Here is a 13,041-nt window from a genome sequence, read left to right as displayed (position 1 = left end):
TCCCTTAGTAAATCACATGTTGTATGTGACCTTCTGAAGTGGCTTTTTGTTTTGTTTTTGCTTGTATTCACAACCCAAGGCTCAGAGCTCCAGCCAGCAGGGGAAAAACCAGCTTACTTGATAAGCAAAGCCATGGCAACAGCACTTGAAGCTGACTCATTATGCAAGTCCTTGGCTGGCTCAGGAGGAACTGACTCTCAGCTCATTAAGACATAAGATGTGTGCCTATTAGCCAATGTAAATGCACATAGATTTTTAATATCATGTTCTGAATTGAGAAACCTTTTTTCCCCCATCAGAGATCCATCCTGCAAAGAAACCTAATGTAATTCGATCTACACCAAGCCTGCAAACCCCAACTACCAAGCGGATGCTAACAACTCCAAATCACGCATCTTTGAGCATTCTGGGGAAAAGAAACTACAGTCATCACAATGGTCTGGATGGTATGTAAGCCCAGGAATTCTGGAGGCTGTTCTGATAGAGTGCCTTCACACTCAGGCATGTGTCTGCCACATCCAAGAATATATTATAAACATGTTCTTGTATTCCATGATTGAAGTATGTGGTTGAGGAATAAGGGAGAATACGGCCATATGCCACATTTTGCCAAGGGATAGTTCTCCATCCCATCAGGAGGTACTTATTTGCTTCCATCTCGTGTTAGGAGGTGTTTTTGGAGATGAAATCTGTATTTAGCAGATTGCTTCTGCTGGGTAATAATGTTCTTGCTGTGATGCGCACTCACTGCTCATTTAAGTTTTCTTGAGCAGAGGGATTATTTTGCTTTATGTCTAAGACATCAGTGTTCTCTGGGGGTTCTTCAGTGTTCCATGGGTCATTCTGAATTTGGCATTTGTCCCTTCTTTTGCCTTATAAATGTTTTTAATTGCTCAAGAGTGCTACATGTCATGAAAGGAATTGCCTGGGTGATGTCCTAAATACAGAAATAATAATTTGCTTGAAATGGAAAAATAGAAATATCTCCTCTTATCCAAAGTACTTCTCTTGGGCTTGGCCATATAATGACTCTCCAGGTGGAATTGAATTATCTTCTCATTTGGACTATAAACACAACCATAATAAATCACCCAGGCAGTATATATTCTTCATTTTAATAGTTCTGGACTTTGAAACTGTCTTTATTGTTTAAATGTTGGCATTTATTTATGAATAAAACTCTCTCCAGGCTTTTCATGCCTTCTGGAGCTCTAAATTCCTTACCTGACAGTAAATTATTTATAATGAGGCCCCAGAGCAAGGATGTGGAGTAGACCTTCCAATAATAATTTCCTATGGTTGTTTTCCTGCATTATGACTTTTGCTGTTCATAATAATGTCAAAAATGTGTAAAACAGTGAGGGTGAGGAATTGAGTTTGCATTTATAGGTTATCAATGTGTTAAGATATGGTTTTCAAGAATTTAGCTACCCAGAAGTCTTACAGAAACACTTCCTTGCTAATGAGAACACTGGCCATCCTTGACACAATATGCCTGATATCTAGAGAGCAGAAGGAGTGTGTCAAAATGTGAAGATTGGATGCATTTCTTTCAGCCTTTTCTTGCCCACAACCTTTGGATTCAGGCTTGAATGTCATCTAGAATCTCTCTTTTCCATTATACCACCTCCCTGGTCTTTCTAGGCATATAATCTTGCTGTAGAAGGTATAAAGTAAGTCCTGAAACACACACCCACACATATATTCTTTTCGGTAAAAAGATTGTCATCGTGGGCCAGGTCCAGTGGCGTATGCCTGTAATCCCAACACTTTGGAAGGCTGAGGCAGGAGGATCACTTGAGCCCAGGAATTCGAGACCAGCCTGGGCAACATAGAGAGACCCTGTCTCTACAAAAAGTTTAAAAATTATCTAGTGGCACATGTCTGTAGTCCCAGCTACTCAGGAGGCTGAAGTGGGAGGATCACTTGAGCCCAGGAGGTCGAGGCTGCAGTGAGTTCTGATCATGCCACTGCACTCCAGCCAGGATGACAGAGACCCCAACACACACACACACACACACACACACACACACACACACACACACACACACACGACTGTCACTGTGACCAATGTTAGCATAGCAGCTTTCTGGTATCTTCTTTCACTCACACCCTGTGGTCATTCTAGATGCCAGTCCTGGCCTGCAATACCTCTTCTGTTGCTCTTTCCTCAGTATCACAGGTACCTGTTTTTCTGGAATTTATTTAAAACGTCACCTTGTAGTGTTGCCTCTCTAGGGCTGGTTCATTTCATTTTCCTCTGAATGAATGCTGCCACAGAGTCATTGCTTCTCTGCTCTGAACAGAAGGAATGGACAGGGCACACAATGAATCCTTGGTTTTTTTGTAGACAGAGACCTTCAGCCTTTTTGGGGGAAAGACCCATCTTATTTTCTGAAGAGACTTAGCTGCTGAAACACTTCCTTCTTTAAGACCCATTTGTGTTTGCTTTCCTGTCATGGGATGGAGAGGAAGGCTGATGACATGTGTCCGGCACTGTGCTAACTCCCTTACTGAGTTCTCTCATTTAATTCACGTGACAGGAAGTTCTGGGAGGTCAGGGAATTTGTTTTGCATATCATTGTATCTCTGTGCTTAGCACAGTACTTGGCACTTAGTAGGTACTCAATATATATTAGTTGTGTAAATGGAAATGATTGAGAAAAATGAGAACTAGAGAAGTGAATTAAATTTTCCAAAGTTACCAGGCACTACAGAGATGAATTGAGATTCCCACTCAGATGTGACTGATTTCAGAATCTTCTCGTTTAACCACTGTTATGAATGAAATCATGGCTCTCAAATGCACTGTATTAGGTTCTATCAGCAAAGTAGAAACTATATAAGTTATTTTAACAGCTAATTTCATAAAAGAAATCAATATGATGGATATTGGAAGGCAGAATAAGTCAACAGAGAACATGGGGCGGGGTACAGGAAACAGCCCCCATTCTCAGGGTTGGGAGAGCACAAGGAAGAAGCTGGGCTTATCACAATCCAGAAGCTCAAGGAGGGCCTCAGAGCCAGAACCCAACCTGGAAGAGAGGGCACTGCCCTGCCGGTGCAGGCACCTCTCAGGAGGTGTGATGACGCTGGTTCTGGGACAAGCTACTGCACCTACCTGGAGGGACACTGACAGGAACAGGACCGAGCAGGTCCTACCTCCCTGCTCCAGGACTGCAGGATCCTTCTAGCGCCCTGCTGGTGTGACACAGAGCCAGACAGCAAAGGGGAAGTGTGCTTGTAGAGTCCCACCCAGCCCCAGCGTCATGGAGCTGAGAAACAAGAGCGTAACGGAGGCACACGTGTTAGAAAGTGCCCACATTCTTGTGTTACGAATGGACCTTTTCATTGGGATAATGGGCCTGTTTCCTATTTCCACAGGGTATAGGATCCTGATTAACCAGAGTTTCCAAGATGAACTCAAAGTACTGGAAAAAATGTTCTACTAATACTTTTCATGAGATAGTTATTACCATCATATACTGAAATAGATACAAACTCATGGGAAAGCCTTGCTCTGTGTGATCCAATAATAAAATCAATTAGCACTGCTACTTAATTATCAGCATGTCAGACAGATGAGCATACCAAACAGAATGTTGATGGGCAGAAGAAATTGAATTGGAAACAACACCCAGGGCTGCTGAGATGTTTAGGCCTCTTAGCTTTAGGGCAGCCTGCCCCCTTCAGTGGGTTGCCTCCTCCACTCACCCTCTACCTTTGCATTGCAGGTTCTTGATGATGGGAAAGGAGTCTGTGAATTTGGGCTAGCAGAAAGGATTTTGCTTGGCATTAGAAAAAAAAGATGGACAGCTTCTTATTTCCTCCCTGAAAATCACTGTCTTTCCTGGCCCTGATGAAGGCCTTTTAAAGAAAGGCCTTGGTATGGACTGGGTGCAGATAGTCAGAACTCTGTATGCTCTATTAAGGAAACTCCAGGGCCACACACAGGCCCTGTGACCAATCTAATAGAACCTAAACTCCAAAGGTGAAGATGAAATATGTATACATAGCGGGAGTGGTGGCTTGCACTGGTAATCCCAGCTACTCTGGAGGCCAAAGCGGGAGGCTCACTTGAGCCCAGAATTTGAGACCAGCCTAGGCAACATAGTGAGACCCCAACTCTAAAAAAATTTTTGTTTTAAGTTAGCTGGATGTAGTGGCATGCACCTACAGTTCTAGCTACTTGGCGGGGGCTGAGGCAGAAGGATTGCTTGAGCCCAGGAGGTCGACACTGCAGTGAGCTATGATTGTATCACTGTACTCTAGCCTGGGTTACAGAGTGAGATCCTGTCTCTTAAAAAAAAAAAGAAAGAAATCTGCATACACAAGAAGCCTCAGTGCAAGGAGTCAGTAATGGTAGACAGAATAAAGGTTCAAAATCAGAGATCTGCACAGTGCTTTGCCAGTCTCCCTATACTTCAGTCTTTCTCCGTAGGATGTTGGTCCAGCAGCGTGCCGTACGTCGTCATTGTGGTTTCCAGTTCCATCTCCTCCATTTCCTCCACTGTGGACATTTTTACTGCTAGCAAACCAGGTATCACCTACTATGTTTGCCCTACTTGGTTAACTCCAAGTGGCTGTGAGTAGGTGAGGGCCTAGGCCAGCAGGGATAGAAGAGCCATTACTGGAAAACCTTTCTGTGTCAGAAAGCCCCGAAGAGAGGGCAGCAGGGGAGATGGAACTTGTCTGTGCCATGAGGGGAAAAAGTGGTATCTGAGTGTTTGGAATCAGATAGGATTAATTGCTTACTCCTCTGATTGCTTCTTGTGTGACCTTGGGTGAATCACATGTTTTTTTTTGTATGAGTTTTCTCCTCTATAAATCTGTAGAATACAGATGACATTTGCCTTACAGGATTGATCTTATGATTGAAAATTTTCATGTACTTCATTTTTTTATTTTTAATTTTTTGTGGATACATAGTAGATGTATGTATTTATGGGATACATGAGATATTTTGATACAGGCATATAATGCTTAATAATAACATGAGGGTAAATGGGTTATCCATCACTTAAAGCATTTATTCTTTCTTTGTGTCACAGACAGTGCAATTTTACTCTTTTAGTTATTTTAAAATGTACAATAAATTATTGTTGCTGTAGTCACCCTGTTAGCTATCAAATACTAGATCTTATTCATTCTAACTATATTTTTGTACCCATTAATCATACCTCCCACCACTATCCTTCCTAGCTTCTGATAACCACCATTCTACTCTCTATCTCCATGAGTTCAATTTTTTAAATTTTTAGTACAGGTAAGTGAGAATGCGCAGTTTGTCTTTCTGTTCATAGCTTATTTCACTTAACATAATGTCCTCCAGCTTCATCCATGTTGTTGCAAATGACAAGATTTCATTCTTTTTTGTCTGAATAGTACTCCATTGTGTATATGTACCACATTTTCTTTATCAATTTGTCTGTTGATGGACACTTAGGTTGCTTCCAAATCTTGGCTACTGTCAATAGTACTGCAGTAAACATGGGAGTGCAGATATCTCTTCAATATGCTGATTTCTTTTCTTTTGGGTATATAATAGCAGGATTGCTGGATCATATGGTAGTTCTATTTTTAGGTTTTTGAGGATCCTTGAAACTGTTCTCATAGTGGTTGTACTAATTTACATTCCCACCAACAGTGTATGAGGGTTCCCACCAACAGTGTATGAGGGTTCCCTTTTCTCCACATCTTTGCCAGCATTCCTTATTGCCTGTCTTTTGGATAAGAGCTATTTTAACTGGGGCTAAATGATATCTCATTGTAGTTTTGATTTGCATTTCTCTGATGATCATTGATGTTGAACACCTTTCCATATGCTTGTTTGCCATTTGTATGTCTTCTTTTGAGAAATGTCTTTTCACATCTTTTGCCATTTTTAATCAGATTATTAGATTGTTTTCCTATTGAGTTGTTTGAGCTCCTTAGATATTCTAGCTATTAATTCCTTGTCAGATGGATAGCAGATATTTTCTCCCATTCTGTGCATTGTCTCTTCACTTTGTTGACTGTTTCCTTTGCTGTGCAAAAGCTTTTTCACTTGATGTGATCTAATTTGTCTATTTTTGCTTTGGTTGCCTGTGCCTGTGGATATTACTCAAGAAATATTTGCCCAGAACAATGTCCTAGAAAGTTTCCCAAGTGTTTTCATTTATTAGTTTCACAGTTTGAGGTTTTTTTTTTTTTTTTTTGACAGAGTCTTGCTCTGTTGCCCAGGCTGGAGTGCAGTGGCGCAATCTCAGCTCACTGCAAGCTCCACCTTCCGGGAGGTTCACACAATTCTCCTGCCTCAGCCTACCCAGTAGCTGGGACTACAGGTGCCCACCACCACGCCTGGCTAATTTTTTGTATTTTTTTTTTAGTAGAGATGGGGTTTCAACACGTTGGCCAGGATGGTCTCGATCTCCTGACCTCGTGATCCACCCACCTCGGTTTCCCAAAGTGCTGGGATTACAGGCGTGAGCCACTGCGCCTGGCCCACAGTTTGAGGTCTTAGATTGAAGTATTTAATTTATTTTGATTTGATTTTTGTATATGGCAAGAAAGAGGGGTCTAGTTTTATTATTCTGCATATGGCTATCCAGTTGTCCCAGTGCCATTTATTGAAGAGACTATGCTTTCTCCAATGTATGTCTTGGCATCATTGTTTTAAATGAGTTTGAAATGGGTTTATACTGTAGATGTATAGATTTGTTTCTGGGTTCTCTATTCTGTTCCATTGGTCTGTGTGTCTGTTTTTATGCTGGTACCATGCTGTTTTGCTTACCATAGCTCTGTAGTATAATTTGAAGTCAGGTAAAGTGATTTTTCCAGTTTTGTTCTTTTTGTTCAGGATAGCTTTGGCTATACTGGGTCTTTTGTGATTCCATATAAATTTTAGGACTATTATTTCTGTTTCTGTGAAGAACATCATTGGTATTTTGATAGGCATTGCATTGAATCCATAGATTGCTTTGAGTTAGTATGGACATTTTAACAATATCGATTCTTCCAATCCATGAATATGGGATATCTTTGCATGTTTTGGTGTCCTCTTCAATTTCTTGCATCAGTGTTTTATAGTTTTCATTGTAGAGATCTGTCACTTCTTTTTCAGATTGTTTACTGTTGTCATATAGAAATACTATGGATTTTTGTATGTTGATTTTGTATCCTGCAACTTTACTCAGTTTGTTTGTCAGTTCTAATAGCTTTCTTGTGGAGTCTTTAGGTTTTTCCAAATATAAGATCATATCATCTGCAAACAAGGATAATTTGACTCCTTATTTTCCAATTTGGATGACTTTTTTTTTCTTGTTTTATTGCTGTAGCTAGGACTTCCAGTACTATGTTAAATAACAGTGGTGAAAGTGGGCATCCTTGTCTTGTTTTAAATCTTAGAGGAAAGGCTTTCAGTTTTTCCCTGTTCAGTATGATACTAGCTATGGATCTGTTATATATGGCTTTTATTGTGTTGAGGTATGTTCCTTGTATTCCCGGTTTTTTGAGGATTTTTATCATGAAGGGATGTTGAATTTTATCAAATGCTTTTCAGCCTCAATTAAAATAATCACATGGTTTTTGTCTTTCAGCTGATGTGATATATTACACTGATTGATTTGTGATTGACTTGCATGCTTGCATTCCTGGGATAAATCCCACTTGGTCATGAGATAATCTTGTTAAATGAATTGTTGAATTCAATTTGCTAGTATTTTGTTGAGGTTTTTTGCATCAGTGTTCATCAGGACATTGACTTGTAGCTTTTTCTGATATGTCTTTTTCTGGTTTTGCTATCAGAGTAATACTGGCCTTGCAGAATGAGTTTGGAAATATTTCTTTCTCCTTTATTTTTTGGAGTAGTTTCAGTAGGATAGGTTTTAGTTCTTCTTTAAATGTTTTATAAAATTCAGCAGTGAAGCCATAGGGTCCTGGGCTTTTTTTCTTTGCTGGGAGACTTTTTATTATGGCCTTGATCTCATTACTTGTTATTGGTCTGTTTAGGTTTTGGATTGCTTGATGATTCAATCTTGGTAGGTTGTATGTGTCTAGGAATGTATCCATTTCTTCTAGCTTTTCCAGTTTGTTGGCATTTAATTGCTTATGATAGTCTCTAATGATCCTCTGAATTTCTGTGGTATCAGTTGTAACATCTCCTTTTTCATCTCTGATTCTATTTGTGTCTTCTCTCTTTTTCTGTTAGTCTGGCTAAAGGTTTATTGATTTTGTTTATAATTTCAAAAAATCACCTTTTTGTTCCATTGATGTTTTGTATTGTTTCCTTCATTTTGATTTAAGTTATTTCTGCTCTGATCTTTATTGTTTCTTTTCTTTTACTATTTTGGATTTAGTTTGCTCCTGCTTTCCTAGTTCTTTAATATGCACTGATTACGTTATATGAAGTATTTCTACTTTTTTGATGTAGGCTTGTATTAGTCTGTTTTCACACTGCTGATAAAGACATATCTGAGACTGGGAAGAAAAAGAGGTTTAATTGGACTTACAGTTCCATATGGCTGGGGAGGTCTCAGAATCATGGTGGGAGGCCAAAGGCACTTTTTACTGGTGGCAGCAAGAGAAAATGAGGAAGAAGCAAAAGCAGAAACCTCTAATAAACCCATCAGATCTCGTGAGACTTATTCACTATGATGAGAATAGCCCGGAAAAGACCGACCCCCATGATTGAATTCCTTCCCCCTCCCACAACACATGGGAATTCTGGGAGATACAATTCAAGTTGAGATTCGGATGGGGACACAGCCAAACCATATCATTCCACCCCTGGCCCCTCCAGATCTCATGTCCTCACATTTCAAAACCAATCATGCCTTCCCAACAGTCCCCCAAAGTCTTAAACTCATTTCAGTATTAACCCAAAAGTTGACAGTCCAAAGTCTCATCTGAGACAAGGCAAGTCCCTTCTGCCTATGACTCTGTAAAATCAAAAGCAAGCTAGTTACTTCCTAGATACAACGAGGGTACAGGTATTGGGTAAATACAGCCATTCCAAATGGGAGAAATTGGCCAAAACAAAGGGGTTATAGAGCTTGTGCAAGTCTGAAATCCAGTGGGGCAGTCAAATTTTAAAGCTCCAAAATGATCTCCTTTGATTCCGGGTCTCATGTCCAGGTCATGCTGATGCAATGACCTGGTACACAGTGTAAACTGTTGGTGGAGCTGCCATTCTGGGGTGTGGAGGACGGTGGCCCTCTTCTCATGGCTGCACTAGGCAGTGCCCCAGTAGGGACTCTGTGTGGGAACTCTGGCACCACATTTCACTTCCACACTTCCCTAGCAGAGGTTCTCCATGAGGGCCCTTCCCCTGCAGCAAACTTTTGCCTGGGCATCCAGGCATTTCCATACATCTTCTGAAATCTAGATGGAGGTCCCCAAACCTCAATTCTTGACTTCTGTGCACCCACAGGCTCAACACCATGTGGAAGCTGCCAAGGCTTGGGGCTTCCACACTCTGAAGCCACGGCCTAAGCTCTACATTTACCCCTTTCAGCCACAGCTGGAGCAGCTGGGACACAGGGTACAAAGTCCCTAGGCTGCACACAGCACAGGGACCCTGGGCCTGGCCTATGAAACCACTTTTTCTTCCTGAGCCTCCAGGCCTGTTATGGGAGAAACTTCTGTGAAGACCTCTGACATGGGCTAGAGACATTTTCCCCATGGTCTTGGGGATTAACATTAGGCTCCTTGCTACTTATGCAAATTTCTGCAGCCAGCTTGAATTTCTCTCCAGAAAATGGGTTTTTCTTTTCTATTGCATAGTCAGGCTGCAAATTTTCTGAACTTTTATGCTGTTTCCCTTTTAAAACTGAATGCATTTAACAGTACCCAAGTCACCTCTTGAATGCTTTGCTGCTTAGAAATTTTTTCCACCAGATACATTAAATCATCTCTCTCAAGTTCAAAGTTCCACAAATCTCCAGGGCAGGGGCAAAATGCCACTAGTCTCTTTGCTGAAACATAACAAGAGTCATCTTTGCTCCAGTTCCCGAGTTCCTCATCCCCACCTGAGACCACCTCAGCCTGGACCTTTTTGTCCATATCACTATCAGCATTTTGGGCAAAGCCATTCAACAAGTCTCTAGGAAGTTCCCAACTTTCCCACATTTTCCTGTCTTCTTCTGAGTTCTCCAAACTGTTCCAACCTGTTCCAACCTGTGCCTGTCATCCAGTTACAAAGTCACTTCCACATTTTCGGGTATCTTTTCAGCAACACCCCAATCTGCTGGTACCAACGTAGTGTATTAGTCTGTTTTCACACTGCTGATAAAGACATACCTGAGAATGGGAAGAAAAAGAGGTTTAATTGGACTTACAGTTCCATATGGCTGGGGAGGCCTCAGAATCATGGCAGGAGGCAAAAGGCACATCTTACATGGTGACAGCAAGAGAAAATGAAGAAACAAATGCAGAAACTCCTGATAAACTCATCAGATCTTGTGAGACTTATTCACTATCATGAGAATAGCACAGGAAAGACTGGCCGCCATGATTCAATTACCTCCCTCTGGGTCCCTCCCACAACACGTGGGAATTCCGGGAGGTACAATTCAAGTTGAGATTTGGGTGGCAACACAGCCAAACCATATCAAGGCTCTTTTTGCTATAAACTTTCCTCTTAGTTTGCTTTTGCTATATCCCATAGGTTTTGGTATGTTGTATTTCCCTTATCATTTGTTTCGATAAATTTTTAAATTTCCTTCTTAATGTTTTTGTCGACCCATGGGTCATTCAGGAGCATATTGTGTTTTTGCTTGTTTGTTTTTGTTATTGTTGTTGTTTTGTAGAGACAGGGTCTCACTATGTTGCCCAGGCTGCTCTTGAACTCCTGGGCTGAAGCAATCCTCCTGACTCAGGCTTCCCAAAGTGCTGGGATTACAGGTATGAGCCACCGCAACTGGCCCAGGAGCATATTGCTTAATTTCCATGTGTTTGTATAGTTTCCAAAATTCCTGTTGTTATTGATTTCTACTTTTATTTTATTGTGATCAGAGAAGATACTTGATATAATTTTATTTTGTATAAATTTTTAAAGACTCTTTTTGTGGCCTAACATATGGTCTGTCCTATGATCCATGTGCTAAGGAGAAGAATATGTATTCTTTAGCCTTTGGATGAAATGTTCTGTAAATACTTATTAGGTTTGTTTGGTCTACAGTGCAGATTAAGTCCTAGGTTTCTTTACTGACTTTCTGTCTGGATGATGTGTTCATTGCTGAAAGTGAGGTGTTGAAGTCTCTAGCTATTATTGTTTTGTGGTCTCTCTCTCTCTCTCTGTAGTGCAAATAATATTTGCTTTATATATCTGGGTGCTCCAGTGCTTGGTGCATATATATTTACAATTGTTATTCCCTCTTACTGAATTGACCCCTTTATCATTATAAAAATGAACTTCTTTGCCTCTTTTTATAGTTTTTGTCTTTAAATCTATTTTGTCTGATATAAGTATAGCTACTCCTGCTCTTTTTTGGTTTCCATTTGCATGGAATATTTTTTTTCCATCCCTTTACTTTGTTTCTCTGTGTGTTTTTATAGGTAAAGCTTGTTTTTTGTAGGCAACAGATCATGGGGCCTTGTTTTTTTTTGTTTTTTTTTTTAATCCATTCAACCACTTTATGTCTTTTGGTGGAAGAGTTTAGTCCATTTACATTCACTGTTATTGTTGATAAGTAATGACTTAATCCTGCCATTTTTTAAATTTGTTTTCTGGTTATTTTGTGGTCTTCTCTTCCTTCTTCCTTCCTGTCTTCCTTTTAGTGAAGGTGATTTTCTCTGGTGTTATGTTTTAATTTCCTGCTTTCTATTTTTTGTGTATCTGTTGTATGTTTTTTGATTTCTGGTTACCATAAGGCTTGCAAAAAATATCTTATAACCTGTTATTTTAAACTGATGCCAACTTGACACTGATTGCATAAACAAACAAACAAATAGGCAAAGAGAAAACTAATGGAAACTCTCTACACTTTAACTTCATCCCCTGCTTTTTAACTTTTTGTTGTTTCTACTTATATCTTATACTGCCTATCTCTTGAAAAGCTGTTGTAGTTATTATTTTTGATAGCTTCATATTTTAGTCTTTCTAGTCAAGATATGAGTAGTTTACAGACAGTTAACATTTTTATAATATTCTATGTTTTTCTGTGTGCTTACTATTACCAGTAAGTTTTGTACCTTGAGATCATTTCTTATTGCTCATTAATGTCTTTTTCTTTCAGATTGAAGAACTCCCTTTAGCATTTCTTGTAGGACAGGTCTAGTGTTGATGAAATTCTTTAGCTTTTGTTTGTCTGGGAAAATCTTTATTACTCCTTCATGCTTGAAGGATATTTTTGCTGGATATACTATTCTAAGATAAAAGTTTTTTTCCTTTAGCACTTTAAATATATCATGATACTCTCTTCTGGCCTGTAAGGTTTCCACTAAGAAGTCTGCTGCCAGACATATTGGATCTCCTTTGTATGATATTTGTTCCTTTTCTCTTGCTACTTTTAGAATCTTTTTAAAATCCTTGACTTTTGGGAGTTTGATTATTAAATATCTTGAGGTAGTCTTCTTTGGGTTAAATGTGCTTGATGTCCTATAACCTTCTTGTACTTAAATATTGATATCTTTCTCTAGGTTTGAGAAGTTTTCTGTTATCCCTTTGAATAATCTTTCTACTTCAATCTGTCCCTCTACTTCCTCTTTAAGAACAATAACTTTTAGATTTGCCCCTTTGAAGCTGTTTTCTAGATCTTTTAAGTGTGCTTCATTGCTTTTTATTCTTTTTCTCTTGTCTCCTTTGACTGTATTTCAAATAGCCTGTCTTCAAGCTGACTAATTCTTCTGCTTCATCAATTCATTAAGAGACTTTGATGTATTCTTCAGTATGTCAATTGCATTTTTCGCTCCAGAATTTCTGCTTGATTCTTTTAAATTATTTCAACATCTTTCTTAATTTTATTCTATTGAATTCTGTTGTGCTTCCTCAAAACACTTATTTTGAATTCTCTGTCTGAAAAGACACATATCTCTGTCTCTCTGGGATTGGTCACTGTTGTC

General features: G+C 39.6%; 1 protein-coding gene across 8 annotated transcripts in view; it reads left to right on the top strand.

The window, feature by feature from the left end:
- Nucleotides 1-13,041, top strand: part of MTA3 (metastasis associated 1 family member 3) — a 176,568-nt gene that overhangs the window by 142,111 nt on the left and 21,416 nt on the right. For 7 of the 8 annotated variants that reach the window (XR_009209970.1, XM_032178785.2, XM_032178783.2 and 4 more), the window contains exon 16: nucleotides 300-446. Coding sequence is in view for 6 of the 8 variants with exons in the window: in XM_032178785.2 (XP_032034676.1) it covers nucleotides 300-446 (147 nt within the window). In the remaining 2 variants the exon portion in view is untranslated. Of the gene's footprint in view, nucleotides 1-299; nucleotides 447-13,041 lie in introns of those variants that run through there. The other variant, XM_058428537.1, reaches the window with a different exon arrangement.

The sequence above is a fragment of the Hylobates moloch genome, unplaced genomic scaffold (genome assembly GCF_009828535.3).
Source record: "Hylobates moloch isolate HMO894 unplaced genomic scaffold, HMol_V3 SCAFFOLD_15, whole genome shotgun sequence".
In the NCBI taxonomy this organism is placed as follows: domain Eukaryota; kingdom Metazoa; phylum Chordata; class Mammalia; order Primates; family Hylobatidae; genus Hylobates; species Hylobates moloch.
The sequence above is the reverse complement of the archived record's forward strand: the minus strand, read 5'-3'. Positions and strand labels throughout refer to the sequence as shown.